At 38.9% G+C, this 27,339-nt stretch overlaps 1 protein-coding gene across 3 annotated transcripts in view; it reads right to left on the bottom strand.

The window, feature by feature from the left end:
• Nucleotides 1–4,098: 4,098 nt before the first annotated feature.
• The window catches only part of CLCA2 (chloride channel accessory 2), a 32,651-nt gene continuing 9,410 nt past the window's right edge, over nt 4,099–27,339 (bottom strand). Inside the window, exons 6-14 of one of the 3 annotated variants that reach the window (XM_010388777.2) lie at nt 25,914–26,141; nt 21,566–21,796; nt 20,344–20,521; nt 18,803–18,909; nt 16,321–16,545; nt 13,476–13,746; nt 10,288–10,458; nt 7,116–7,349; nt 4,099–5,603 (exon numbers count right to left, since the gene is read on the bottom strand). In XM_010388777.2, coding sequence (XP_010387079.2) covers nt 5,161–5,603; nt 7,116–7,349; nt 10,288–10,458; nt 13,476–13,746; nt 16,321–16,545; nt 18,803–18,909; nt 20,344–20,521; nt 21,566–21,796; nt 25,914–26,141 — 2,088 coding nt within the window. In that variant the 3' untranslated portion in view covers nt 4,099–5,160. The remainder of the gene's footprint in view (nt 5,604–7,115; nt 7,350–10,287; nt 10,459–13,475; nt 13,747–16,320; nt 16,546–18,802; nt 18,910–20,343; nt 20,522–21,565; nt 21,797–25,913; nt 26,142–27,339) is intronic. The other 2 variants (XM_010388778.2, XM_010388779.2) reach the window with 2 other exon arrangements.

The following is a 27,339-nucleotide window of genomic DNA, read 5'->3' as shown; positions in this document are numbered from 1 at the left end:
TCCTTCTTCCTGGGTCCTTGAGGCAACAGTTGTCAGAAAGCAGCTTTTTGATAAGAATCAGCAGCTTGTAGCTGAGAGGGACTGGGAAATAAAAGTGGCCACCATCCAGGTCACTCTCCACCCATTTCGGGAACCATCTTGCTGATAAGAGCTACTCATTCTAAGGGCAGGAGGGATTTTTGGACCGAGGAGCATGGCTTTTGATCTTTGGGAACAAGCTCTAATCACCCCCATGTGTGTGTCTATGTCTTTGAGTGTTTCTCTATCACCGTGTACTCTGTGATGTATCCCTTTCATACCTTATTTCACCTCTTTTTTGTGCCAGATCTGTGCATTAAACTTCCTATAATGCATACATACACAAGAAATCGGATTTTTCTTTCTTTCAGAGCCTGCTGCTCATCTGACTTCCCTCTGCCTCTACTTCCTGTTTCCCAGCCTTTTGCATTTGCAGATCTTAACACATACTGCAGCATCCACCCAACTTTGTATACATTCCATCTTTATTTTTCATGAGGTGGATTTTCTACCAGTCTTACACATCCAGTCCATTAAGATGATCCATGATGGATCATCTTAATTTTGTTTTAAATGTATTTTTTCTTCTCTTTTGTCTTATCAGCTTTATTTAGACCTGGTTCACACTCTTGTTCTGTTTTCCCCCTCAATAAGGTCACTTTTTCTTTTCTTTGTGTATCATATATCCTTGCCTCTTTCTCTTCCTCCTTAGAAAGCAAGGTTTCTCAGCCTCCGCATTATTGACATTTTTGGCTGAATAATTCTTTGTTGTAGGGGTGTTAGAGTAGGTAGCTAGGCAGACATGAGTAGGACTGGAGACAGACCCCCCACCCTCCACCAGGAATGTCAGGCAGCCATCGGGTGATGGTCAGGCAGTTGTTCAACTGTCTCTCTGAAATAATAATTGGTTGCAGCCAGCACCAGGAGAAGGTAGTTTCTCAATAGATAGAAAACACCTGAAGCTGGTGATCAGCAGCTTCCCAATAAGATCTCAGGAGCTGGGCAGTTGGACTCAAGCATGTGCACTAAGAGGCAAAATGGTGGAGTTTAACTGGTAAATGACCTTCCTCTAGGAACACTCAACTGGTAGGGAAAAAAATGCCTAAAATGAGCATGCACACAACTTTAGTAAACATACTGCGCATGCTCCCCTCCCAAGTGCTGGCAGGCCACTGTGAATGCAGACAACCTGTCCCAAGAAAAACATCAAGAGAGGAGAGATGCAAAACCCCGGAACCATGCCAACGTATAAAACCCTAAGTCAAAGATCAAACAGGGCACTTGGATCTCTCAAGTTGCCCACTTGGCCCTCTTTCAAGTGTACTTCTTTTTGTTCCTACTCTAAAGCTTTTTAATAAACTCTTACTCCTGCTCAGAAACTTGCCTCAGTCTCTCACTCTGCCTTATGCCCCTCGGTCAAATTCTTTCCTTCAAGGGGGCAAGAATTTAGTTGCTGCAGACCCATGTGGGTTAACTGCTGCTAACAGGGGCTGTTCTGTGCATTGTAGGATGTTTAGCATATTTTAATTTTAGATATTTTTATTTTATGTGTTATTTTTGAGATAGGGTCTCACTCTGTCATCCAGGCTGGAGTACAGTAGCATGAACACAGCTCGCTGCAGCTTTGACCTCCTAGGTTCAAGTGATTCTCCTGCCTCAGCATCCTGTGTAGTTCGGACTACAGGCATGACCTCAGGTGATCCACTCGCCTAGGCCTCCCAAAGTGCTAGGATTACAGGTGTGAGCCACTGCGCCCAGCCTATAATTTCTAAAAACCCTTCAATGCTGTAGATCTATATTTCCATCAGATATCATTTTCCTTCAGCCTAAAGAAATTTCTTTGGTATTTCTTGCTGGCAAAAATTAGCTTCTACTTATCTACATTTTGAAAGACATTTTTGCTTGAAATCATTCTGTGTTGACAGATTTTCTTTTAGCACTTTAAAATGCTATTTTATTGTCTTGTGGCCTCGGTTGTTTCTGATGAGTAGTCAGTCACCATTTGCATGATATGCCTAAGTGTTTTCTTTGTATAGATCCTATTTTAGGTTTACTTGAACGTCTAAGATCTGTGGATTGATAGTTTAAATCAAATTTGTTTTTTTTTTCAGATTGAGAGGATGCAGGTTTGGGGACTTTCCTCTTTGTGGTTGCTTCTTTTTGGGATTTCCTTCCTCAATTTCCAACTATTCTGATACCCAGATAGCTTACTTCTGACTTGTCAACCTGGGAAGATGGCTGCTTTCGGCTTGAGCGCTATCCAGATGTTCTGAGCAAACTAGGGAGAGCCTTTGGGGAAAAATTTGGTTAAATGTGGATCTCATCTCTATTTATTCTCCCCTTTTAAGGGCCATATCTCCTTCAGTTTCTACCTACTTTTGTCAGTGTCCATTGCTTCAAGAATTGTGTTCTACATTTTTTTCCAGAATTGTAATTATTATTTGTAAGAGGCTTAGTTTGATATGAGCAGCTTCACCACCAGTGTCACATTAAGTTTTAAATGAAGCTATATCTAGGGGTTAACTCTTCTAAGAATAATCGCATTGTAATAAAAGATAAAGCATACACAGCATTTTTTTGGGAAGACTTTCTGTTATTAACATGCAAGTACAAAAGTACTTTTAGGACAGTCGACGGTGTCCACATAAACAGTGACCTGCTCAGTGCATAGACTGTATTAGCAGCTCTTAAAAATCCTCCATCCCTTACTTTTGTCTCTCTTCCATTGAGATTTAATCTTCCTCTACTACCCCTAAAAGAAGAGGGCAAAAAATGGGGGGATGTTCTCTTTCCTTTCCAGAACAAATTTCTATCTACTACATAACAATGACTATTCTGGAATTTGAAAATAGTATCTGCCCATATTGCTTAATTCCATAGACTTCTCTTCCCTCTCTCAGATAACTATGCATCTGGCCCACAATCTTCCTCCTCTGGCAATCTTGGGTCAAATTGCTAATGATGTCACATGTATTGACATCATGGTATTCCACTAGTGACCAGTGAGCACATCATAGTTTTTCATTCTTTTTGGCCAAATGCCCTATTGTTTCTATTTTTGTTTTTATCAGGTATACAGAATCAACAGGGCATTTACTATGACTCTGTTCTATTGATTGCTGGAATCTCTAAATCTGTGTTTTCCTACATTTACTATATCTTTCTTTTTGTTTAATATTTTCACTCCTTACAACCACTGAACAGTGTTTACCCTATGTACTTCATGAGATCACTCTTTCTACACTGTTATATTTGTTTGTTACTTAATATCATTAGAATCCCTTAATTTTGCCTCTTATACTCACTGATTTCTGGACTTAAGTCTATATGTTTCATTCCTGTACCCACAAAATGGAAGACAAACAACAACAACATCAACAGCAAAACCTACCAGGTTTCTTTAAAGCTAGATCTGCTGTCCTGCGAACTTATCATGAAACAGTTAAATATCTCTAGGTAGAAACCCTGGCATCTGCCCACCCCTTCTTAAATAGTAGTAAAGGAGTAGTCTGAGAACCTGCCTCTTCCTTTGTATAGCTTTGCCATTAACAAGTATAAAACTTTGAATTACTCACCCAACCTTCCATTTTCCTGTCTGTAAAATGAGGAAAATATTCGAGAACTTGAAACCCACTACAATCTATCTCTGTGTTTCACTAGCCCAGTTTGAAACTAGAGAGAAGCAAATTCCATGCTAGCAAGTATAATAGCGATAGAAGGAGGAAGGACTGACTGCCAGCTAGGAATTGAGCTGCAAGGGTCCTGAAGCTTTCATCTGTGAAAATGTAGGTACTGTGAGACTTAGAAAGTAACAGGCCAGACCCTGGATCAGTATAAACTACAAGGAGGTGGCCTGGGTAGAGAGAGTTGTTGGTTGTTTTTCTCCCTAGCACTGGCCTGAGTCTCTCATTCAGGGCTTCATGCTGTCTCTTTCTTCCTGTCCCAATTCCCCACATTTCCCTCTCCACCACCCTAAAATATAATCTAATTTTTATTCTTAATTGGTCCTGGTTATAAAACTTAGATCTAGTCTACATTATTATGTATATTCTTCAATAAAGTTTTAAACTCTTTAATTAAAAAGGCAAATGATTTTATTGTTTGATAATCTTTTTAAAAAATAAGAAGAAGGAGTAAAATTAAAGAGGAAAGATGATTTTTATTTCCTTGTGACCTCTATTTCCCCCTTCCCCTGCCCTTGGTAAGTAACTCTTGATGGAGAAAGGATTCAAGACTCTTATTTAACCAAAAACCAGAGCCAGCTAATCATTTCCAAAGGTTGGTATCTCTCTGCTCACCTTTTCTTTGGTTGAAATTGAATAAAACTATATGTTCATATATGTATTAAAACAAACTCAGAATAACGTCTTTTCTTCCTTAGTTAAGGCATTATAAGGGCTATAACTATCATACAATAATACCCAAGGCAGTAACTTAGAAAGCTGCTTTGATGGGAGTAGAAACTTATAAACAAATAAATTCAATAGACTTTTTTACAAAACTGGTATGAAGAGACAAGGGTAATACCCATATTTTTAAAGGTTACCTCTTACAGTGAAAAAAAGATCTCTGAGCACTAGCAGTGAGATTTCATCTGTAATATATGTAACAAAATAGCAAGAGGTAAAGAGCTTTGGAATAGGGGCTTCATATATAAAATATATAATATATATTTCATATATAAAATATATAAAATATAGCATGATCTTCAGTTGTAAACAAGCAACCTGTTCTGTGTAGATAAGGAGAAAAGAAAAATTAATCAAAGTAACTAAATGATTGCTTCATATAGACAGTTATAATGCAGATCTACCCTCCTTTTCTCTACTTGGGGCTATTTTTCCACCTCAACAAAACAAACTTTTCTTGACACTGGTCCAACTTTACCCTTGCCTTTGCCTTTAAAGACATTACTTTAAAGAATAATTTTTATTATTTGTTCATAGCCAAAGTCTAAGGGTTTTCTAATCTCCCCCCAAAAAGAATTTGTTGATCTACCACGTAAAAATCTTATCTGTATTGTATACAAAAACTCAATGCATTTTAATACAGTTTTGATGTAAATTTGACTTTGTTAGTATGTTTTTGTAGTCGAAGGCCATGGGTCTTATATCTAAGAAGGAAGACATTTTGCATATTTGTTTATAATAATTTTGTTCCATTCTCTTTCTTGTCTGCTCTCTTTTTTCTGTTTAAAGTATGATGTGTCACAACTATAATAAGGCAAATGATTCCTATCAAACCCATTGCTGTTAAAACTCCTTTCAATATAAGATAATCTCTGGCAGGTACAGGATCAGAATTGGGGGGAGTAAACAGAGATGCCTGGGCAATGTTAGATATAGCAGACTTTAAGGAGTTCCTATCCATTGCTCGTATTGCAACATAAATTCTGTGGCTTTCATGTGTTTCTCCATTTGGCTGATGTTCAGGTCCATTTGTGGAAATTTGAGGTGAGAACGTAAATATCTCCCTGATGCCAGCTTGCTGAGGATTTCGCTTTGATGTATTTACTAAAATTGCATTGTTAAAGTCATCTTGGATATTCTCTAGACTTTTACTCATTCTTATTTCATAGCTTGTAGCTGAAATTAAAAAATATAAATAGGAAAATTAAGTCACTTTGAGTATATTTTCTAGTTTATTAGAAATTACTAATGAGAACAGCAACAAAAAGTCAAAATATTTAGAAATAAACATAATGAGAAATATGAATACAAGCAAAACTTTAAAACACTACACAAGGACTCATTAAAACCTGAGGACTTTTTTTTTTGAAAAGCAAGATTCAACATAAAAGATGTTATTTTTTTCCTAAGTTATTTTGTAAATGTTATGTGATTTTTTTGTGTGTGTTTTTGTTTTTGTTTTGTTTTGTTTTGTTTGAGATGGAGTTTCACTCTGTTGTCCAGGCTGGAGTGCAGGGGTGCCATCTCAGCTCACTGCAACCTCCGACTTCCGGGATCAAGCGATTCTCCTACCTCAGCCTCCCAAGTAGCTGGGATTACAGGCACGCGCCACCATGCCCTGACTTGTTTTTGTATTTTTAGTAGAGACAGGGTTTCCCCATGTTGGCCAGGCTGGTCTCAAACTCCTGACCTCAGGTGATCTGCCCACCTTGGCCTCCCAAAGTGCTGGGATTTCAGGCGTGAGCCACTGTGCCCGGCCTGGTATGTGATTTTATTTAAAATCCTTCATTTCTGCTTTAACTAGTCAAATTTTGTAAATTCATATGGAAATTAAGCAATCAAATTGAACATATAAAGTCTAAAAATAGCAACGTGGAAAGACTAACTCTACCAGATATACAAATGCTATAATACCTCAATAATTAAAACGCTGTGGTACTTACTGATGCATGAATAGACACATCAAAAAATAGGTCAAAACACATTCAGAAGTTTAGTATATGATAAAGGTGGAATTCAAATTAATGGGGGAAAAATAAAATTTCTGAATAAATGGTGTTGTGAAAATTGGGTAAAAAATTTGGAAAAAGACAATGGAGGTGGAAGCCTGAAAGTTAACATAAGCCTTAGAAAAGGGAAAGTAGAAAAAGGTACTCCGTCAATGTTTGCCCAAGCCAAGAATAAGAAAGCCCTGAATCAGGGGACTGGTCCCAGCCTTCCTAACAAAAATAATGGCCAGAAGTAGGAAACAAAAATGCACCAAGGTTTGCATGAGTTACGCAAAAAATTCCCTGAAGCCTACTGATAAGTATATGAATAAATATTTACTACCCAACTTTCAGAAACAAATCACTTCCAGTACTGGGAAGCACATGCTCTGTAGTGCAGAGCCCATTTCTACTAAACAGATACCCACAACACATGGTGTTTATGCTTCTAGTCAAGATTTCTGAGTGATTAGTATCAGTGAATTAGCCAGGGCCTCCTCACTCTGGGGGTAGGCAACACACTGTCCTTCTGGTACTCCAGGATTTAAAGCCTTATCAGCAACTCAGAGCTTTTCACAACAATCCTCTGTACCTTTTTCAGTTCTAAACCTCCAAAGCTATTTTCACTCAACTAGCCCCTGACCTAGTTATTAGAAATGCTGTCTTATGGAAAAATAGGTAATGAAATGAGTAAACCTACCCTGGCCCTGATCAAAGTCTTCTCCAGGTGCTGTCCAAGATAGGGTCAATTCCTCTTCTACGTTTACAGCTTCCAGGTCAATAATTTTGCATGGTGGAAAGATATCAGGGTGGGGGCCAGCTGGAACTCCCAGCACTGAAAAGGAGCCTCCTGAGCTGACTCGGCTAAAGCCCCATTTTTGCTCCTCCCCATTTCTGCCTACTGATTTCCTTGGAGCATTCATCTGAATATTACCTGAGACAAAAAAGAAAAAAAAAAAAAAAAGGCAAAACAACAAATTACAAAGCTTCTGAATAGCTTGTTCTTGACACGGTGAGACTTTCTTTTCTTTTTTTTTTTTTTTTTTTTTGAGACAGAGTCTCGCTCTGTCGCCCAGGCTGGAGTGCAGTGACCGGATCTCAGCTCACTGCCAGCTCCGCCTCCCGGGTTTACGCCATTCTCCTGCCTCAGCCTCCCGTGTAGCTGGGACTACAGGCGCCCGCCACCTCGCCCGGCTAGTTTTTCTTCGTATTTTTAGTAGAGACGGGGTTTCACCGCATTAGCCAGGATGGTCTCGATCTCCTGACCTCGTGATCCGCCCGTCTCGGCCTCCCAAAGTGCTGGGATTACAGGCTTGAGCCACCGCGCCCAGCCGAGACTTTCTTAAACCTTTTTTTATTTACTACATCTTTAGAATAACTGAGTGTATTTGTACAATCCTTTGCTCACTAATTCATCCATTTATTCACTCAATAATAATATTTATTTTATTTTACTTTATTTTATTTTGAGACAGAGTCTTACTCTGCTGTCCAGGCTGGAGTGCAGTGGTGTAATCTTGGCTCACTGCAACCTCTGCCTCCCAGGCTCAAGCAATTCTCCTGCCTCAGCCTCCCAAGTAGCTTGTATCACAGGTGCCCGTCACCACGCCCGGCTAATTTTTGTATTTTTAGTAGAGACGGGGTTTCACCATGTTGGCCAGACTGGACTCGAACTCCTGACCTTGTGATCTGCCCGCCTTGGCCTCCCAAAGTGCTAGGATTACAGGCGTGAGCCACTGTGCCCGGCCTCAATAAATATTTATTGAGGGCATTTGCTGTGCCAATAATTACAGACAAAACAGTATCCCTCATGGAGTTTATAGTCATGTTAATCACATTAATAAACACATATTTACAAAGTATGATAAGTGTAAGAAGGAAGGAAGGCAGGATGCTATGAAAGAAAATAAAGTGGGTCTATAATTTAGAGTGGTATCAAGGAGGTAACATTGAAAGGTTTCCTAGAGGTTGAGTAGGAACTGACCAGGTAAAGAAGAGAGGGAAGAACATTCTAGGTAGAGAGAACAGCAAACCTTGAGGTGAAGAGAGGTTGCAAGTTAGAAAAGCTAAATTAAAAGCAAAGTGAGTCATTTGAGATGAGGCAGGAGAGAAGTTTACACAGGACCTCATGGTCCAATGTGGTTTTAGATTTTAATGTTACATGCCGTAGGGAAGCAGAGAAGTGATAAAATTATATTTGCTTTCTAATAGAACACTGGCGGCTTGGTGTAGAATGAATTAAAGCACAGCAAGCAACAAGGTGGCCACTTTACCCATTCAATAGTCCAGATGAGAGAAGATAGCAGCTTGGGATGGGAAATGGCATAGAGAGGGGGGCAAGAAAGAGGCAGTTCAAGAGGTCTTCTGCAGAGGTCAAGCAAAAGCTGGTGATGGATATGAATATAGAATGGTGAAGAAGAGAAACCTGGTTTAAAATGAAAAAAAAAAAAAAAAAATTCCAGGTTTCTGAAATGAGTAAGCTGGGAGGAGAAGCAGGCTAAGGAGAAAAAGACCAAAAATTAAATTACAAGGTTTGTGATTCCTGTAAAACATCTAATTCAAGATGTTAATGAGCCATTTAGATCTGGATTTTAAGCTTAAAAAAGAGATTTTAGCTAAATGTAATCATTTTAAAGTTATGAATTTGGAGGTTATACACAGATGGATGTTATTAAAGGCATACGGATTAATGAGATTAATAATAATTATTACTGTAATGATAAGTAGTATTTACTGAGTGCCTTCTATGTGCCAGGCACTTTTCTAAGGCCTTACATGTATCAGATATTTAATTTTCCCAACATGGCTATGAAGAGGGCAATTATTACCCTTATTTTTTTAGATGATGAAACTGAGACACACAGAAGCTAAGTCACTTGCCCAAAGCCACACAGCCAGTAAATGGAGGAGCTGGGTTTCAAAGCCAGGCAACGTGGCTCCAGACGGGAAAGTAAAAAGGTTCAGACTCAGCCAACAAACTCAGCCTGGTAGAAAACGAAGAGCTGGAAAAAGAGCCTGATAAAAAATTCTGGAAAATAACAGGTAATTAAGAGAGTGGGGTATCACAGAAACCAAGAAATGGCAAAAGAGGGATCAATTGGCTGTGTTTGATACTGGTGAGGTCAGAAAGAATGAGGGCTGAAAAGTAAACAAAAAGGATAGAGTCATGTTATGGAATAGTCCAAATGATTAGTTATAACTTTTAAAATACATGAATAATATTTATAAAGAATCTGCATTTTTGGAAATACAAATGCTTAGAAGTCTTTTTTGAGATTGTTTTCAAAGACTATAGCATGACATATTTCTGTTTGTCTATTATGCTTTAACCACTGCTTCCTATCAGGAACTATTATAATGGTGTTAAAAAGATAAGTATCTTCCATTTATTTTGCATTTTTTTCTTGAAGGAAAACAAAACATCTTCAGGAATCACTTAGTTGTCTGTAACATCCAAGTTCATATTTATTTAGGAACTCATTTCCTATGTGGACTGTTTGGGCTGTTGGCCTCTTTCTTTCAACTGCCAATAACTTTTTGCCTTTCTCTTGCCTAAACCTCTATAGAGGAAACACAGAAGCAGGAACTGAGAAATTAACTATTAGTAATTCTGATGAAACAAGAAAGAGGTCAGCATAATGACTGAAATGAAGGTAGGTATAATCTGTGGACATTACCTAGTGCCTTCCTGTTACCCCCCTACCGTGAATCACTGAGGACTGAAGAAACAGTCAACAAATTATGTATGGACTTAAGTGTAAAGACTTGAAATTTTCTCTTTGTCTCACTCCCTGCCACCCAGTACACACATACCCATCAGAGATAGGTACATGAAATCATGTTACTCAAATAACAGTGCTAATGGTTCTTACCGTTTGCTGTGTAACCTGGTACATACATAGCATGACTCCCTGGAATAGAGTGGGCTAGTGTGCTTATGCTTGGAGAGTGATTGACATGCACTTTCAAGCTATATCTACCATTTACAGCAAAGGAGAAAAAATACCTCGAGTAAATTCCATCATTTTTTATAACATCAGCACCTGTATACATAAAAAACACAGTGTCAACACTTGTTATCATAGTAGATTACTAATATTTAAGTCATTAAAAACGAGATTTACTCCCCTTATTCTTTCTATATAAGGTATATGATCACGATCTTATCTACTTTTTATATTCTCAGGTGATAAAAAATCCAATGGGTCCATAATTTCTCCCTGTAATTTCTTACCTCAGAAAAATGATTTTCTAAAGGCAAATAAGTTGTACCATGCTAATAAAACATTTAATCATCACCTTTAACATTCTTGTTCTTATCATTGAAAATAATACTAGTTTTTTTTAGAAATCAAGCACATTCTTCAGGTTGCTTATAGTCATTGACCCTTTTGAGATGTTAAGAAAAGCTATTTTGTCTCCAGGAAATAAATATATATGCACATATACACATTTTCCTACAGTTTCAAGGGTTTATGAATGCCCTGAAGTCACTTGATTAGGGACCTTTAATAAATACAAACTTTGGTTGCTTATAAAATAGTGTGAAATTACTTAATTTCCTCATTAGAGGGTATCTGGAACTGTTTTTCTAGATTCTAGGGGGCTTGATGACCTGGAGTTTGACAGAATTTGGTAGCATCTACTGTGCCTTGCTTCGGGGGGCATTCTGAAAGGTTAGCCAGTGATGTACTTCCTTCCTTTTGTGTTGATCTTTAGAGAGCAGTTCAATTCCAAGCCAAATTCATGACCCAGTGGCAGGAAGGCCGAGACCCCAGGGCAGCAGAGGGAAGTCCAGCTTAGCCCAAGTGTAGATCACTTTTGCCATTCAAGTACAGGTGGTCATATTGGGCAAGCAGCTTGTCCTCTATCCTAGAGGTCAATTCAGTTTTCATACCACACACACAGCACTGCACACCAGCAGTGTATCATTGCTAAAGTGTCCCCACCATCTCCCTCTTCCCCACTGCAGAGGCAGGGCTCCTTAACATAAGAAAAACAGGAGTATATTTAAATGAAATAAGAAGTGCTAAACATTTTATTATCAAGATAGATTTAGAATTCTTTTTTGTCTGTTGTAAGAAATCAAATCTTGACCATCCTGGCTAACACAGTGAAACCCCGTCTCTACTGAAAATACAAACAATTAGCTGGGCATGGTGGCGGGTGCCTGTAGTCCCAGCTACTCGGGAGGCTGAGGCAGGAGAATGGCGTGAACCCGGGAGGCGGAGCTTGCAGTGAGCTGAGATCTCGCCACTGCACTCCAGCCTGGGCGACAGAGCAAGACTCTGTCTCAAAAAAAAAAAAAAAAAAAAAAAAATCAAATCTTGGTATTTAGTGGTTTAATGATTAATAAGGTTTATCTTTGTTGAGAAATTACAAAGAAAAATGTCTCCATATTAAAGTCACCACTGCCACCTCTTTTAATCACTGAGGCAGAAAGAAATGGGGAAAGAACATTGGCTTGGGAGACAGAGGAACTGGTTTGAAGGCCTGCATCTGTCACTTAGTAGCTACGAGGCTTCATGTCTCTGAGCCTCAGTTTTCTCATCTATAAAATGGAGACAACATATCTTGCAGGGTTGTTGTGATGATTATTTGAGAATATGCATGAAAAAGTACATTTTAAATTGTAAATCATTTCAGAGGTGTAAGTTTTATTATAGTTCATTTACTGAACAGATAAATACTGCTTCCATTATAAAAGTAAGTATTAAAAAACTATGTACATACATGTTAAGTATTGATTGGAGGGGAAACAATTTACATTTTGATGCCTGAGCAGTATTTTTTATTGTTTCTTTTTTTAGGGTATACATTTAGATAGCAAACAAATAAAATAGTTCCAGGGAATAATATAAAAACCTATTGAGCTGAATCAGATGATTTTCCCTAGGAGAGTAGGCTCTGTTCTCCAGGCCAGCCCACAGGGTAGGGCAAGAGAGAAACATTCTGCAAAAGTGCATTTTTGGACCATAAACAAAAATTGAAAGGTATAACCATGGATAAGCCATCAGAGCATGAGAAGTTCATTTGGATCCAATCCAATAGGCAAAACAAGAAGACTTCTCTGGTATCCCCCTGAGGTGGACTTGAACCAAAACCCTTTGAATGAACTTTTGTTTTCCTGCACATCATACATGATTGCCATGGCAAGATACTAATGGGCTACCGAACTTAAGACTCTTGAAAAAAGATTAACTTTGAAACAACAGGGCAAAAGAATATAATTTTGTTAGTAGATCAAACACTTCAGGCTGCCAACAGAGGCAGGTCTACTGCCATTCTAAGAATGTAGTTTAGGAAAATAACCAAATAGGAAAGATGGAACAACAAAGGAATTTGTTTTTCAAAGGAGCCCAAGTGCTGCTGTTTACCTGGCTGGATGCTGTATCATTTATAATGTATGATGACCAGGCTCTGAACACTGTATGTGCAGAATGAGAGCTTTTGTCTATTCTGATTCCTCTAGGCTTGCAGGCTGGATCTTCTTGGGACCAAATCACATATGTAAAAGGCAGTGGCTGTGCTAGAAATGAGCTGTGCCCTCTCATCAACCCAGCCTCTTGGGTCTAGGGTCATCTTATAGGTCACAAGTTCAGTTTCCAATTTTTTCTTCACAACTGGAGTCCAAAGGGAAAAAGTGGATTCGCTGTCACTGCACCTCCCTTCTGATTTTCATTTCCTACTTTAACAGTCCAGTCTGATTACTTCAGCGAATAATAAAGCTGGTGACTCTTAGAGGAATATAAGTATGTCATAAGGACATAGAAGCCTGCTCCCGTATGACCTCATCAAATGGAAGCCAGGACCAAAGTGTCCAGCGGCTGCCTCTCACCCTTTGCTCAAACATAGACACTATGAGGAGCCTCACGAGGACTCTCTTTTTCCATGCTAACATGGAAATATCAGTGATTCTATGAGAATTTGAGAATATTGTAAGATTAAGAAAAATTACTGAACTGAAGGAATCTTACAGATAAGCTTAATATTGATACTACCACATCATATCACAAGAGCTGTTGAGAACATGATAAAATGTCAAGACATTCCTTGTTACCTGCTCCATCATCGAGAAGTCTCAGTGTAACAGGATCTCCAGTCTCTGGCTCAACTGTGGCAGTGACAGTGGCATTAAGAATGGGATAGAATCCCTGTCTCACATTGGCATAAATCATCACGGGCTGGGGAAAATGGAGGCTGTCTCTTTCCACAAAGGCTTCCACAGTGGCTGGGGGCACAGCTGAGTTGGAGGCACGAGAGGTCACTGCCACTTTCAGGGCTTGCAGAGAATGGTGGGTATTGTTCAGTGTGTAAGTCCAGTGCCCAGGCTGTAAAATAAGTCTTATTGTTTTGGAAAGTGTGAAAAAAAATCAACCCTAATTCGAAAGCATACATCTAAGCTGCTGGAGAATTTTGCTCTTGTTTTGTTGATGTTACACTTTTAAAAATACTACAAAAAGATGCCAGGAAAAGTAGCATTGGTTAAGGGACAAATAAATTCATATTTACGTGGCTTTCATAGCATAAGTCACCTTTCTTTCTAGGTGATTCTTTAGGGATTACACCTCGGATTTATTTGGAGTGAGGGAGGATACATCTTGATTGCCATTTTTAGAACACAGCAATAATAGTGTCCAGCTTCAAAGTACTTTACAGATATTAATCTGAGCCCCTTCCCCAAAAAGGAGTTTAAATGTTTTTAATTTATTTTCGTAACTGAGAAAATTACATCAAATTAAGTGGACCATTATAATTTATGTGGACACTGTGGACTAAAAAGGCAACAATATCCTTCTTTCACTCCACTTCCCACAAAACTCCACACTCAGAAATCTCAATCAGCAAAAAACACATACACTCTTAGGGACCAAGAAAAGGACCTACTATTTTTAATAGGTCAGGATTATACAATGTCTAATTTGAGTAATTTATAAAAATACTGTTAAACACCACTCTTGCCTATCTGCCTGGGAAAAACCGGCAAAAGAAAATCTGAAAGAAAAAGACTAAAATTATAATATAGAAGAAATTCATCCTTTTGATTAAGCTATACTTTATATTGCTTTTTCCTGACTTCTGCTGCTGCTCCTTATCAAACCCCCAGAGGTAATAAGAGAAACACAACAAAGCAGAAGGAAGAACAGAAAAGCAAGGGATTGAAGTGTAACTCAGAGTAGAGAATTAAGATGCACCACACCTTAGCCATCTTTCTTCATTGGGATTCATGAGCTTCACCATTTTCCATTAAGTCATGATTCAAGCACCATGTTTTCTGTTTGTTTGTTTGTTTATTTGAATCATAACATTAGTGACAGATGCATGGCAGGAACTTCCACATCAAAAAGTTATCTGAGTGCAATAAATGTTTCGATACAGCGCATCTAATCCAGACCAAGAGGTCAGGCAAGGGGAGCAAGAAGTAGGTAAAGTTGTCCTTGGCCCTTATACACAGGTGTGAAAAGAATATGATGAATTTGGAGAAAAGTTCAATAGGAGCAGAGCATCGAAGAAGTTAAGAGAGAAGCTTGGGTAGAAGCCAAAACATGAAGGGTCTGGTATGTAAGAGTTAACACTTTAATTTTATTCTGAAACCACCAACGAGGTTTTGAACAAGAGACACACTAATTTGTGCTTCAGAAGGATCACTTTGACAGAGGTAAAGAATGGACTGGAGGATGGCAGTTTAGAGTCAAAGAGGCTAGTTAAGGGGCTGTCAAGAGGGTGGCAAGCATGGTGGCTCACACCTGCAATCCCAGCACTTTAGGAGGCAGAGGCAGGCAGATCACTTGATGTCAGGAGTTTGAGACTAGCCTGGCCAATATGGTGAAACCTCATCTCTACCAAAAAATGCAAAAACTAGCCAGGCATGGTGGCAAGTGCCTGTAGTACCAGCTACTCGGGAGGCTGAGGCAGGAGAATCGCTTGAACCTGGGAGGTGAAGGTTGCAGTAAGCTGAGATTGTGCCACTGCACTCCAGCCTGAGAGACAGAGCAAGACTCTGTCTCAACAACAACAACAACAACAGTAACAACAACAGTGGTGAGTGGGGCAGCAAGTGAGGAGGCACTGAATTCAGGCAGTGCAAGAGTGAATCTGATCAACTTACAATTCTCCTTAGAACCATTAGTGGTTCCCTTTCATTTCAGGATTCAAGCCCCTGTTCACTTTACTGTTGTGCAAAGCTCTTGCTAGTACAGCTCCTGTTTATCTGTCTAGCCTCACGACTCCCCTCTCCTTCCTTTGCCTACATCCCTACCTTATAGACTACCCTACTCTATTGAACTACTCAGTTCTATGAAGTCATGTTCTTTTTATCTGAGTCTTTCTATGTGCTGTTTCCTTTGCCCAGAATGTCATACCCACTTCTGGCCCCGTTATTCCTTGTATTTCCATTTTGATGTCTTTGCTTCCAGGAAGCATTCTTCCTCCCACCCTCTTGTATGTTCTGATAGTATCCTGTTTATACTCTTACCATGACATTTTATTGCAAAGTACCTGGAACAAGACCCAGCACACACAGTAGATGCTAAAAACCATATGCATTGCATGTATTCATATTATAAATTCTAAGTAGAGATTTTTTCTAAGCATATAGAAAAGTGTGTTTATATGGATTATGTAAAGAAACATGTAGGCTAGAAAAAAATTTAATTATAATACTAGTGGAAATACTAATTTTCAGTGTTGAAGTATTTGATATCTAATATTTAAAACTGAGAATATACTTTAGTTATTCCTCTTAAATTTTTAAATATTCACAAAATGGCCTCATAAATTTAAAGTAAACTTTGGATATATTAAAACAAGATTTTCTTTACACAATGCATTTAATCATGTGATTCAACTGAAAATCATAAACTTGGCAGAATGTTGTCCTTAGGAACAAGCTCATTAACACCTACCTTAGCTGTTCCTGGAATCCAAAGACTAGCTGTCCGAAAAGTTAGATTGGTGATAAAATTATCTGTGTAGTATTTTCTTCCATCAGGATCAAATAACATAATCTCAGGAGGACCACTTGTCTGCCACGTAACTAGAAAGATAGTGTCATTGCCGACAGTGCTATCCACAGTCACTGTGTTTTTCAATTGATGGTGAGGTTTAACATTTTCACCTGTGCTTTCAAGCTGTTAAAGAGAAGATATATATTAGAGTTTCTGGTGTATGCATAATCATTCCATCTTTTTCTTTTATAACAACAAAGAATTGGAAAAAATAAAAATAATTTAATTCTGACAGGTACTATAGTTATACATCATTTTTCATATAAAAATACTTTGCAAAGCAATGTATTGCATGTTATTTAAGTACAGTAGGTATAAAACATTTTGTTGTAGTTAATGGAAGTGTCATTTCATTATTCTTTAGTAAGAGATTTTAGTTGTCCTCATATTATCTCTTATCCAAACCAACATTGGCCTCAGATCAGGAATTATAATAAGTTAGCTTTTAAAAAGTTTCATTTGTGAATATGCTTAAATTTTATTAATTTGTATATAATTTGTCCAGATCCTTTTACATATTTTGATAAGAAATACAAACTTGGGTTTTGGCTTGGTTTTGCCACATTAAAAATTTATTTAGGCTGGTCATGGTGGCTCATTTCTGTAATCCCAGCACTTTGGGAGGCTGAGGTAGGTGGATTGCCTGAGGTCAGGAGTTTGAGACCAGTCTGGCCAACACGGTGAAACCCTGTCTCTACTAAAAATACAAAAGAATTAGCCGGGTGTGGTGGCGTGTGCCTGTAATCCCAGCTACTTGGGAGGCTGAGGCAGGGGAATTGCTTGAAGCAAGGAGGTGGAGGTTGCAATGAGCTGAGATCACGCCACTGCACTCCAGCCTGGGCGACAAAGTGAGACTCCATCTCAAACAAACAAAAAAAAGTTATTTAGCCATTCACAATAAGCCATGTGTTCGCACATGCATGTGTAACATGTACAGAGTACAAACGTTTGCCTGGCACTGTGCTAAAGGCTTCACAATCTTACTTGATCCTTATAAAAATCCTCTGTGATAAATACTATTGTTATGCACATTTCAGAGATGAGAAGAGTAGGCTTGGAGAAGTAATTTGCCAATGTTACATAGCAAGGAGGTGGAACTGTGATAAAACCCAGTGGTCCTGACACCGGAGCCCCTGAATTTAATCACTATGTATTTCCAGTGGCTACAAGTCTCTAAATAACTTTGAAAATTTACATTTATTAAACAAACATATTAGTAATGCTTCATTACATTGCTGAAACCTGCAAAGCATGTAAAATTATATTGGTGGATAACAGCAAAGGCATTGTGAATTGTTTGTTCAAGTCAATTCAAGAAATATTTATGGATTGCTGACTTCTGTGCCACATGCTATGCTGGGCCCTGGGCTGTTGAAGGGGATTTACATGTAGTTCCCACCTCAGGCCAGTGGGGCTAATGACTCCAACAGCTTTTGGGGAGGTGGACAAGTTTGGGAATGTTAAGGCTAATTTGATCCCATACGAATAATATTTTGTTAAATTTGTTTTTTACTTTTTAAAACAATTGTTTTTATTCCATATTATTGAAGAGGAAGTCACAGGGCATAAAGATTGAGCATTATCAGAAGAATCAATTATAGCCTAATATGTACTAGATACTGTCATTTGTAATTCACATTTTTACTTTTTATTATGGAATTGTGGTTATTGCCTTCACTGTGTAAATATAATCTTCATGTTAAATATTTCCTAACAAGAATTGACAGGCTGCATTGGTCACATCAAGCCATTAACTTGGCAGGTACACTTGCCATCTGTGAGGAAACTATAGATGAAATTTTGTTCAAAACATTATTCAGTTATGTCCAAAATATCTTTAAAGTACTTTGGAAAGAAAAAAAAATGGCCCTATAAAAAATAACTAGAGAAAGCTTTGGTGAGCAAAATCATGTAAGTTGTGGTAGTCAAAGAGATATTTAGATATTTGTGATAGTTAGAATTTAATGAAATAGTTTATACCCCTTATACAAGGAAGAGCTTCAAAGATGTTGAAGAAGCAAAAATAAGATGAATTCTGATTGATGGAAAGTTACTACGACACTAAAACTAAATTCACAGTTCCCTATTTATCTTCTGCACTTTGCCTCTGCCACACCCCCATCTGCACTTTGAGCCACAAGGAAGGAGCAAGCTCCACTCGTAGACTTTGAAAAGCTGAGGTGGCAATGGTGGTAAATGGCTCCTAGGGCTGAAAGCCTGGCTCTGGTGATGCCAAGCAGCCTTTTAAAAGCTTTTCATACACAGGCTGTTACATATTCAAGTAAGGTTAATGAAGCAAGTAGCACAATGTGTCAATTTCCTTGTTTCCTTCTCCCTTCCCACTCCCCACCTGGAAATATAACATTGAGAAAATTCTGACCTGAATACGTTGCTGGAAAACGTCTCCAGTTCCAGAGGAAATTCTACTGAAAGCATCAATCATGCTATTGGAGTTTGATATATCTGGAACAAAGAACTTTAAACCTCCTGAAATACATGATAGGGATGTTCACTATTAAAATGGGTAAAATAAAACAAAAATAAAAATGTTAGGCATTTTCCAACAAACTTTCTTGGCATTAGAGTGTTTGTTTTGGGGAAATGGGTGCTGTGCTTGACTTGTTTTGCCTGACATCCTATACAACCACATGGTAAGTGGCCCTAGGCGAGTGGTTTCAGCTATTCTATCCATGACTGTATTGCCAGGGCCTAGCACTTATGCACAATACATAGGAACTCAATAAATATTTATTGAATACTCAAGATTAAAGTAATTTTGAGATAATTTAGGTTCATTGCTATTTACATCCGTATGTTTACATTTATATTCTGAAAACTTTGCTTTTTTTTTTTTTTTTTTTTTTTTTTGAGACGGAGTCTCGCACTGCTGCCCAGGCTAGAGTGCTGTGGCCGGATCTCAGCTCACTGCAAGCTCTGCCTCCCAGGTTCACGCCATTCTCCTGCCTCAGCCTCCCGAGTAGCTGGGACTACAGGTGACCGCCACCTCACCCGGCTAATTTTTTTGTACTTTTTAGTAGAGACGGGGTTTCACCATGTTAGCCAGGATGGTCTCGATCTCCTGACCTCGTGATCCGCCCGTCTCGGCCTCCCAAAGTACTGGGATTACAGGCTTGAGCCACCGCGCCCGGCCGAAAACTTTGCTTTTAAAGATAATTCAATAAAACCTTTCAATTGTCAAATCAGCATGCCCATTTTTTATTGAATAAGGAATATAAGAGAAAATTATTCTGTGCCTCATTTAGTATAAAAAGATATGTATCTTAAAACACTGTGTGTGTCACTATTATAGAAGAAAGTGCATTTAATCTTTTTTCTGTTTTGAGATGCGGTCTCGCTCTGTCACCCAGGCTGCAGTACAGTAGTGCAATCTCAGGTCACTGCAACCTCTGCCTCCTGAGTTCTCATGATTCTCCTGCCTCAGACTCCCGAGTAGCTGGGATTATATGCACCTGCCACCATGCTCGGCTAATTTTTGTATTTTTAGTAGAAGTGGGGTTTTACCATCTTGGCCAGACTGGTCTCAAACTCCTGACCTCAAGTGATCTGCCCACCTCAGCCTCCCAAAGTGCTGGGATTACAGGTGTTAGCCACCGTGCCTGGCCACAAAGCATTTAATCTTAAACATATGTTTTAGCTCCATGATTATGCATGTTCAGACTGGCTTAACACAGAATTATAAAATATTATTTTTTAGATGTATAGAATTAGAACCTTTAGGGAAAATGTCAAAAAAAAAAAAAATCAGCAAAATGTTGACAGATTTTAGCAATATGTGTGTGTGTGTTTTAAAAACAGTTTCTATATTTTCAATTAAGCCATATAATGAGTTTCATAGTTGTGTCTTGGATATTCAGGTTAAAGGGAAATGCTCCAAAAGGTATGTTTTTAAAAGTTTATTACCTGTAAGACGTGATAATTCCTCCAGATTTGGGGCTGCAGATGAACCCAGGGCAATGGAGTGAATTGTTGAACCACTGCTGAGCACAGTGGGTAAGCAATTGCCAATAAGCTTATCGTCTCCACTGGTCACTAATACCATCACAGTGCCATAAGCTTTTCCATTCAGTTTTTCAACCACCTGAACATACAGAATTAGTCATTTGGAAGGAAGTGTAGTTCAAATTGTTTTATTGAGCAAAAGAATTCTCTGTCATCCAAATTCCCATTGTAGCTCCTCCACCCCACGCCCATCCCCACTTAAGTTTTACCTCAACCCATCACAGCACTTGTCACCCTACATTCCACTGCCAGTGTGCTTGTGAGCAAGGACTTTTCCTGCTTGAATCATCAAGATGTCCCCATAGTTTAGAACTGTATCATAGAGGATATGGAATACATCATAGTGTGAGAGGCTTGCCTCTGAGATCCAGCAAGTGACCAATAAGAGGGCCTAGAGCAATGGTTCTCAGTCTTGGCTACACGTTAGAATCAGATGGGGAGACTTAAACAATTTTAATGGTCAGGTCACATCCCAGATCAATTAAATCAGAATCTCTGGGGGTGAGACTCACGCATTAGTATTTTTTTTTAATCCCCAGGTGATTTCAATAGATAGCCAAGGTTTAGACTATGGGCAGCAATAACCATAGCTGATGTGTCTTGTTTGCTATCAGATAAGCATCCCAGATGCTGAATTCAAACTTGTGTTGATTTAAATAAACTCTGTCATTCCTGAAACACAATTCTGGCCTTAATTGGTTCTGATATGCTTGAAGTCTAGAATGACTATAGACAGAAGCCAGACATGCTAATTTTGACAAGAAAATTGAAAGGTAAAAATGGCCACAGCTGAGACAGTCCCAGAATGGCTAGGAACAGTTTAGAAAATGCCCAGATGTTGTTTAGGTCCTCTAGTCTTGTCCATTGTATTCATTTATTTGCTCATTCTGTCAACTAGCATTTATTAAGCAACTATTGTATGCTATGTACTTTGCTAGGCACAAGGAGTACAATGGTGAATAAGGCACGGCTCCTGACTTTAAAGATAATCCATCATTACTTTCATAGTTGAGGCTGTTATGACCACCCTGTAACAGACTGCCCCCCATCAGAGGAAACTTCGTATACCAAATGAGGGAAAGGAAAATGATGGTGATCCAAGGCTTAGGATGCTCTACTGTACCTCAAATCCTTTCTTAAGCCCTGAACAAATGCTGACTTCTGTTTTAGCTGATACAGTGGTGGGCAGATATGAAACCAGCAACTTTCGATCATCATTGCTGTTAATTTGATGTAGCTGAGCTCTGACCTCTCCTTTGCTATCGAAACTGGCAATGCCCACGAAGGTATGAATTTCAACAATCTGCATCAAATAAAATTCTGCGGCTTGTTGTAGTAGAAGGAGTCTGTCAGCCTATGTCCCAAAAAGGAAAAAAGAAAATGGCAACATTTGGTTGGTAGACAAAAGTATGATGAAGTAACTCAATTAGCAAACATCTCTGCTAATTCTTTAGAGATGTTGTATCATAATCTTTTGAGCTTTAAAGAGTAACATAATATTAGAATATTGTTTGATTAATTGCAGGCTCAGAAATGCACGCTTTCAGGGAAGAGGGAGTGGCTTGGGGCTCTGCCCCAACAAGATGTTCGTAATTTACCACTCTCTGTTTCTCATCATCCCCACTATTTCACTCCAACCCAGAATTCAAAGATCCATGAACCCAGCTGAGACAAGATTTGTAACTGCTGTTTTAAAAATGCAGTCCAGGTAAAAGGAAACATTGCAAAGAGACCTTTGCTAGAGAAGAGTGGCAGTCAGAGGATCCATGATCTGCCCCAGCACTACCCTCTGCTATTGTGGTCACCTTAGGCTGGGTACTTCATCTGTAGGGTGAGGACGATAGCTTTCTTGTTTATTAAATTAGAACTGCTGTGAGGATCAAGTGAGATACATAAATGGCAGTACAGTTAAACCACGAAGGGCTAACCAGGTTTAAAGTAATATTAGTGACCAATTTTGGGCAGGTGATGCTATTGATTAATTCACTAGGGTCATTTGTTTTGAAAGCTCTGGGAAAAGAGAGGAGCAGCAAGCTAAGCTTCAATGACCACCCACTCAGGGATGACCCTGATCTCTATCTCCAACTCAGGCATCTTCCTGGGTGGATCTAGACCTGCATTTCACACTTCTTAGGACACAGGTTTCTGGCTTACCTAGTTGGGAGTGATGATTTGACGACCATGAAGATGGCAACTCTACACTTTGAATTCAAACTGTTTCTCTTACAATATTGGGAAGTAAGTTGTAAAGGGGGTAAAACAAGGTCTTAGAACTCTGCCTTCAACTTTTGCTAATTATGTGATCATAGTAAAATTACTTCTTCTTTTTTTTTTTTTTTAGCTTCAGTTTTCTCATCTGCGAAATGGATACTGAGTAAGCACTCACAATAGAATAGCTATTGCCATCTTCATGGCCACCAGGTCATCAACTTCCAGTCTTGATCTCTACTCCCAGCTAGCTAAGCCAGCAACCCAGGACTCTCTTACCATTTCTGTTACCAGCCTCCATATTCTTGAACAGGTCCCATCGACTCAATATCTTAAATTTCTCTCAAATCCACACCTATGTCTCTATCCCATTCGTCACCTCTCAGATCCATCCAGTGTCATACAAATGAATGCCCTTCCCTTGAACAAATCTTTCTTATTTTGCCTCTTGGTCACTGCACACATTTTTCCCTTCCCACAAATGTTCTCTTTTCTTCTGTTTCCTTACATCACCCAACCTAGGAAGCACCTAGTTGAATCCTTCAAGATTCAACTCCAATTTGATTCTCTCAGTGAAATCTTCCTTGACCACTTTCTGCTACAGCACCAGGTGCTGCCTCTTCAGTGCTCACATAGTAACTCACATCTCTGTGGAGCCTGGTCACATTGTGTTGTATCTATTCACATGTGTGTGCCCTGTGTCCCTCATTAGCTATAAGCATTTCAAAGCAGAGACGCTGTTCTTGTCATCTCCATATCCCTCAGGCCAGTGCAGCGTAGGGACCTGATAAATGAATGAATGGCAATAATGGTTCAATGACTGTTGTTGGCAGGAAAAGGGAGGAAAGTTTGGTTTGCCATGAGTTTTTTTACTTTGGGCTTATTTCTCTTCTACATATTTCAGGTCTACTCTCAAGTACCATCATCTTTCTTCTTCACTCCATCCATTCTTGCTCAATACAGGCAGATAGCCAATATAAATTACTCTGAGACCATATTTAAGAAAAGCATGCCGCCAGGCATGGTGGCTCATGCCTGTAATCCCAGCACTTTGGGAGGCCAAGGCGGCACATCACTTGAGGTCGGGAGTTTGAGACCAGCCTGACCAACCATGGAGAAACCCCATCTCTACTAAAAATACAGAATTAGCCAGGCATGGTGGCACATGCCTGTAATCCCAGCTACTAGGGAAGCTGAGGCAGAAGAATCGCTTGAATCTGGAAGGCGGAGGTTGCGTTGAGCTGAGATCGTGCCATTGTACTCCAGCCTGGGCAATAAGAGCAAAACTCCGTCTCAAACAAACAAACAAACAAACCAAAAACATGCCCTAGTCAACTGCAGGTAGGCAACATAGCAAAATTATTCAAATGCTGGCTATATTAGTGGAGTTTTTAGTTTTTCAGATATCAGCCAAAAAGGCAAGTGTTCCAGGACTATTGATCCACAGAGCACGAGGGGATAAATTCTCTCCTTGGACAAGTTACTATTAAAATAAACAGCTACCACTTATTATTTATTTTGAATTAAAAACATCATATTATCTCATTTACTCCCCGCTCAATAACCCTATGAAGTAGACAGTGGTATGCTGGTAAATGTTTAATAACAGTTTTCTGATGAAGAATAAAAGAAAGGAAGGGAAAAAGGGAGGGAGAGAGGAAGGTAGGCAGGCAGGCAGGCCTGACTCGTAGCAAACGCCAGTTTCTGTGGGGTAAATATTCTTCCATGTGTGAAACCATGGTTGATTTCCTGCTGTTATTGTGACGTCACTGAGTGCACAGTTAGGATGAAATTGTAGTGGCACATCCATACAAATGCAATAGACCAAAAATAACCTCAAGAATTTAGCTCAGGGATCAGCAGAAGTTTTCTGTGAAGGGCCAGATAGTAAATAATTTAGGCTTTGTTGGCCATAAGTTCCCTGTTGCAACTCCCCAACTCTGCTACTGTAGCAATAAAGTATCCATAGATAATATGTTGACAAATGAGCATTGCTATATTCCAATAAAATTATTTGTGGGCAAATTTCATATAATTTTCACATGTCACGAAAAAGCCTCTTGATTTTTTTTTAACCATTTAAGATGTAAACCTGTCCTTATTTTGTGAGCCATGCAAAACAAGTAGTGGGACATAGTTTGCTAACCCTGGGCATAGATAATAGTAAAAAATAGTAGGAAAAATTAAGAATTGATGAGTTTTGAGTATTTTGTATATTTGTTTTCATATATTTTATTGTAAGCTTATATAATTTAATTGTTATTAATAACTACATTTAATTACTGGTTTGCAGATTTCCTAAAACTTTAAAAGCTGACTCTCATAAAAGTAGGCATTATTATCCCTGTCTTACAGATGAGAAAACTGCTTCAGAGAGGCCACCATGCTCTTTATAACAAAGACATATTACACAGTAGTGAAGGAGCCAGGATTAAAACACAGCTGCCTGATTGTGGAGACTAAGACTTTAATCAGTTAAAGCAGCTGGAGGCTGCTAGATTGCTAGATGACTGAGATATGGTCTTCTGTACACAATGATGTGGAAAATAGCCATATAATGAACATAACTTTCACTGCAAATTCACAGTCTACTTCCTCAACCAGGGATATTTACCTGTAAGTAGAATGTAGCCAGCAGCAACTTTTCGTTATATATAGAATTTTGGATCGTTATAGGTAAGAATTATGGAAAAGGATCTTGGTTGGAAAGAGTTTCAATTAGCAGCAAAAATAAGGGTTAGAAATTATCTGTGGATTTCATTTATCTGCATTATCTCAACTTTTGGCCACATTCTGAATTTGTTCCTCCCAACCCCCGAAAAATAGGATGTCCTTGACTATTCCAAACCTGTTGCCTCCTCCAACTCTCACCCTTACCTCCCGAAAATAAAAATAATTAAAAACTGATAGAAAAGGCGTGGTGTCCCGGGCCTGCAGTCCTAGCTATTTGGAAGACTGAGATGGGAAGACCACTTGAGCCCTAGAGGTTGAGGCTGCAGTGAGCTGAAACTGTGCCACTGCACTCCATCCAGCCTGGGTGACAGCGGGGAGGGCGAGCATCAGGATAAATAGTTAATGCAGGCGGGGCTTACTACCTAGGTGATGGGTTGATAGGTGCAGCAAACCACTATGGCACACGTTTACCTGTGTAACAAACTTGCACGACCTGCACATGTACCCTGGAACTCAAAATAAAATAAAATAATAAAGAACTGATAGAAAAAATGATGAATGTTTACATTCATTTTCGTTCAAAATGTTACCTCTGCCATCTTGCTGGACACATCCAGCACTAAACAGACCACTTTGTCACCAGCCTGTACAAGCGAGAATGTGGGAGGAGGTGGAAGCTCAGTCCCATTCATGGGAAAGCTGTGGTGAAAGTCAGCGGAGTCTGTGATTACATCCCATGCACTTCTGAGGCTGCACATCCGGTTCTGTAGGTTTGGTGCTTCTTGGTTGTGGGTACTTGCATTACAAAATTCAACCACCTGGAAAGAAAAACCATCGTTAATAAAGAAAGGAACATCTCCCAAAGCAAATATAGTTCTCATTCTCAAAGAAGTATAGGTAAAAGAAAAGGTGAACTGAAAGAAAAGAAATCAACAATGGTACAGTGATATACCTCTTTCCTTCAAGAATGACATCAAATTACAAATAAACCTTGGCTTTCTTGCTGGAAACACTAGCACGTTTGCGGTCTGAGAGCAGTCTCTATTAAAGTTTTTGGTATTAGATAACAAACCATGTATGTGTATATATACACATAATCTTAGTCTTGAAAAACAAAACAAAACCATCTCCCTCCCCGCTTAGCACAATATTGTGTTAAGAAAACAGCCAGGAGAAGTTATCATGACCTACTCCTATTCCAAGCCTACTCCTTGGAATAATATTTAATGACCACTGCGCCTTTATTTGTTGATCAGTCAATATATATTTTTCTACCTCAAATATTGATCTCTGTAAAAATAGATAAGGGGATAAAAAAATTTACTTCCTGATGCCCCCACCTCTCACTCAATTTGGAAAATAGAGATAATTTACAGAAATATAGATATAATTCACTGAATAATACTGAACCTATGTCAATCCCCCACTTAAAAATGTGGTTTGCATTGCTAAGTAAGGCATAACCATCTATTCCCAGTGGCTCTATTCCTACAAAGAGTTGATATTTCCTGTTAACACAGCCATGGAAATTTAGAGCTAGAAGCAACTGAATAGCCTGTCTTGTCTCAGCTCTAATTTCATAGAAGAGAAAGCTGAAGCTTTGAAAGGTTGATAACTGCTCAAGGATATGAGTTTCTTAGGAAGGTGTGGGGACTGGAACAGAATCTGATTTTGCTTTGCGTTGTTTAACTCTTTTTCTTCCATTTCATGACTATGGTTATGGGATTGTAAAACTTTTCTGACAAGATATTTATGAGTAGGTCTTTCAAAACATCATGAAGATAGTACCTAGTCACAAATAATGTGGATGAAATGCATTACGTTAGTATCAGATATTAAAGCTATAAATAAGAAACATAATGGATGGGACAAGAAATATGAAAAATTACCTTAAAGTTACAAAATAACTCTTAGTTCTGACTAAACCAGAGTGAAATAAAATAGCATGTCAATCCAAGGGGCATTGGTCAGCCATGGAAACAAAGAGAAAACTCCACAGAGGCCTGTGTGGACTGT

This window comes from Rhinopithecus roxellana, chromosome 12 (assembly GCF_007565055.1).
Source record: "Rhinopithecus roxellana isolate Shanxi Qingling chromosome 12, ASM756505v1, whole genome shotgun sequence".
Lineage (NCBI taxonomy): Eukaryota > Metazoa > Chordata > Mammalia > Primates > Cercopithecidae > Rhinopithecus > Rhinopithecus roxellana.
Note: the sequence above shows the minus strand (reverse complement) of the source record. Positions and strands in the feature narration are given on the sequence as shown.